This window comes from Austrofundulus limnaeus, unplaced genomic scaffold (genome assembly GCF_001266775.1).
Source record: "Austrofundulus limnaeus strain Quisiro unplaced genomic scaffold, Austrofundulus_limnaeus-1.0 Scaffold4511, whole genome shotgun sequence".
In the NCBI taxonomy this organism is placed as follows: domain Eukaryota; kingdom Metazoa; phylum Chordata; class Actinopteri; order Cyprinodontiformes; family Rivulidae; genus Austrofundulus; species Austrofundulus limnaeus.
Window position 1 is genome coordinate 1,385 of NW_013956913.1, and position 1,002 is coordinate 2,386.

At 45.7% G+C, this 1,002-nt stretch overlaps 1 protein-coding gene across 1 annotated transcript; it reads left to right on the forward strand.

Annotated features, from left to right (window-relative positions):
- Positions 1-970, forward strand: LOC106512146 (uncharacterized; the record flags this gene model as incomplete). The annotated part of the gene is given in 1 exon segment (XM_014000825.1): positions 1-970. A coding segment is annotated over 1 exon segment (827 nt), but the record flags the coding sequence as incomplete, so codon positions are not given.
- Between the last annotated feature and the right edge of the window lie 32 nt (positions 971-1,002).

Genomic DNA, 1,002 nt, shown 5'->3' on the forward strand with positions numbered 1-1,002 from the left:
AACCACGCCTGTCGCCTGAGCCTGAAGCTGCTCCAGTACTCGATGCTAATGAGCGTCTGCTAAAGTGTATGGAGGAGATGCTGGAGGGTGTGCGCTCAGATCTTGTGAGTAAATTTGACGAAATTGTATCCGGGGCTGTGAGAAGGGAGATTACGTCTGCTCTTGCTCCGCTGGAAGCTAAAGTTACCTCACACGAACAAGCTATTGCGGACCTTGAGCGCTCTGCTACTGACCGCGATGACAAGCTAACAACCCTTGGAGCTACAGTTGCTTCGCTAAAGGATATGGTGGAGTTCATATCGAAGAAATGTGAGGACTTAGAAGGGCGGTCGAGACTGAATAATGTACGGGTAGTCGGTGTGCCTGAAGGATCTGAGGGAAGCGGCCCGACGGATTTTGTGGCTACTTTACTTCAGGATTTACTCGGTTTATCCTACAAACCCGCGCTGGACAGGGCCCACCGGACCCTCCGTGCTAAACCTACGGCCGGGGAACCCCCATGTCCCTTTGTCGCCAGAGTGAATATGTTTCAACAACGCAACGAAATCCTGCGTAAGGCTAGTGAAGCATCTCCTCTGATTTATAATGGGAGGCGGATTTCTGTTTTCCCGGATTTCACTGCTGCTGTGGCCAAAAAACGAACTGCCTTTACTAAAGTTAAAAAGGAGCTGCGCTGCTGTCCAGGTGTCAAATTTGGTCTTTTCTACCCAGCAATTCTACGGATTACTCTTCCAAATGGACAAGTCCAGAGGTTTGAAGACCCGTCGCTCGCCATGGATTTTGTTGAGAAAAAGCTAAAAAATGCGGTGATCCCTGACTCTGTTTGAATGTTTGCCCTATGGCAGACATTTCTAGGACAAATCCTTGCGTTTATGCATGGGGATTGCTATGACTTTATTGACACATTTGTTGTAATATTTTGTCATGGTTGATTTTTTATTTTTATTTTTATTATTTTTTATTTTATTTTATTTTTATTTTTTTGACCCCAAGGACTATTAA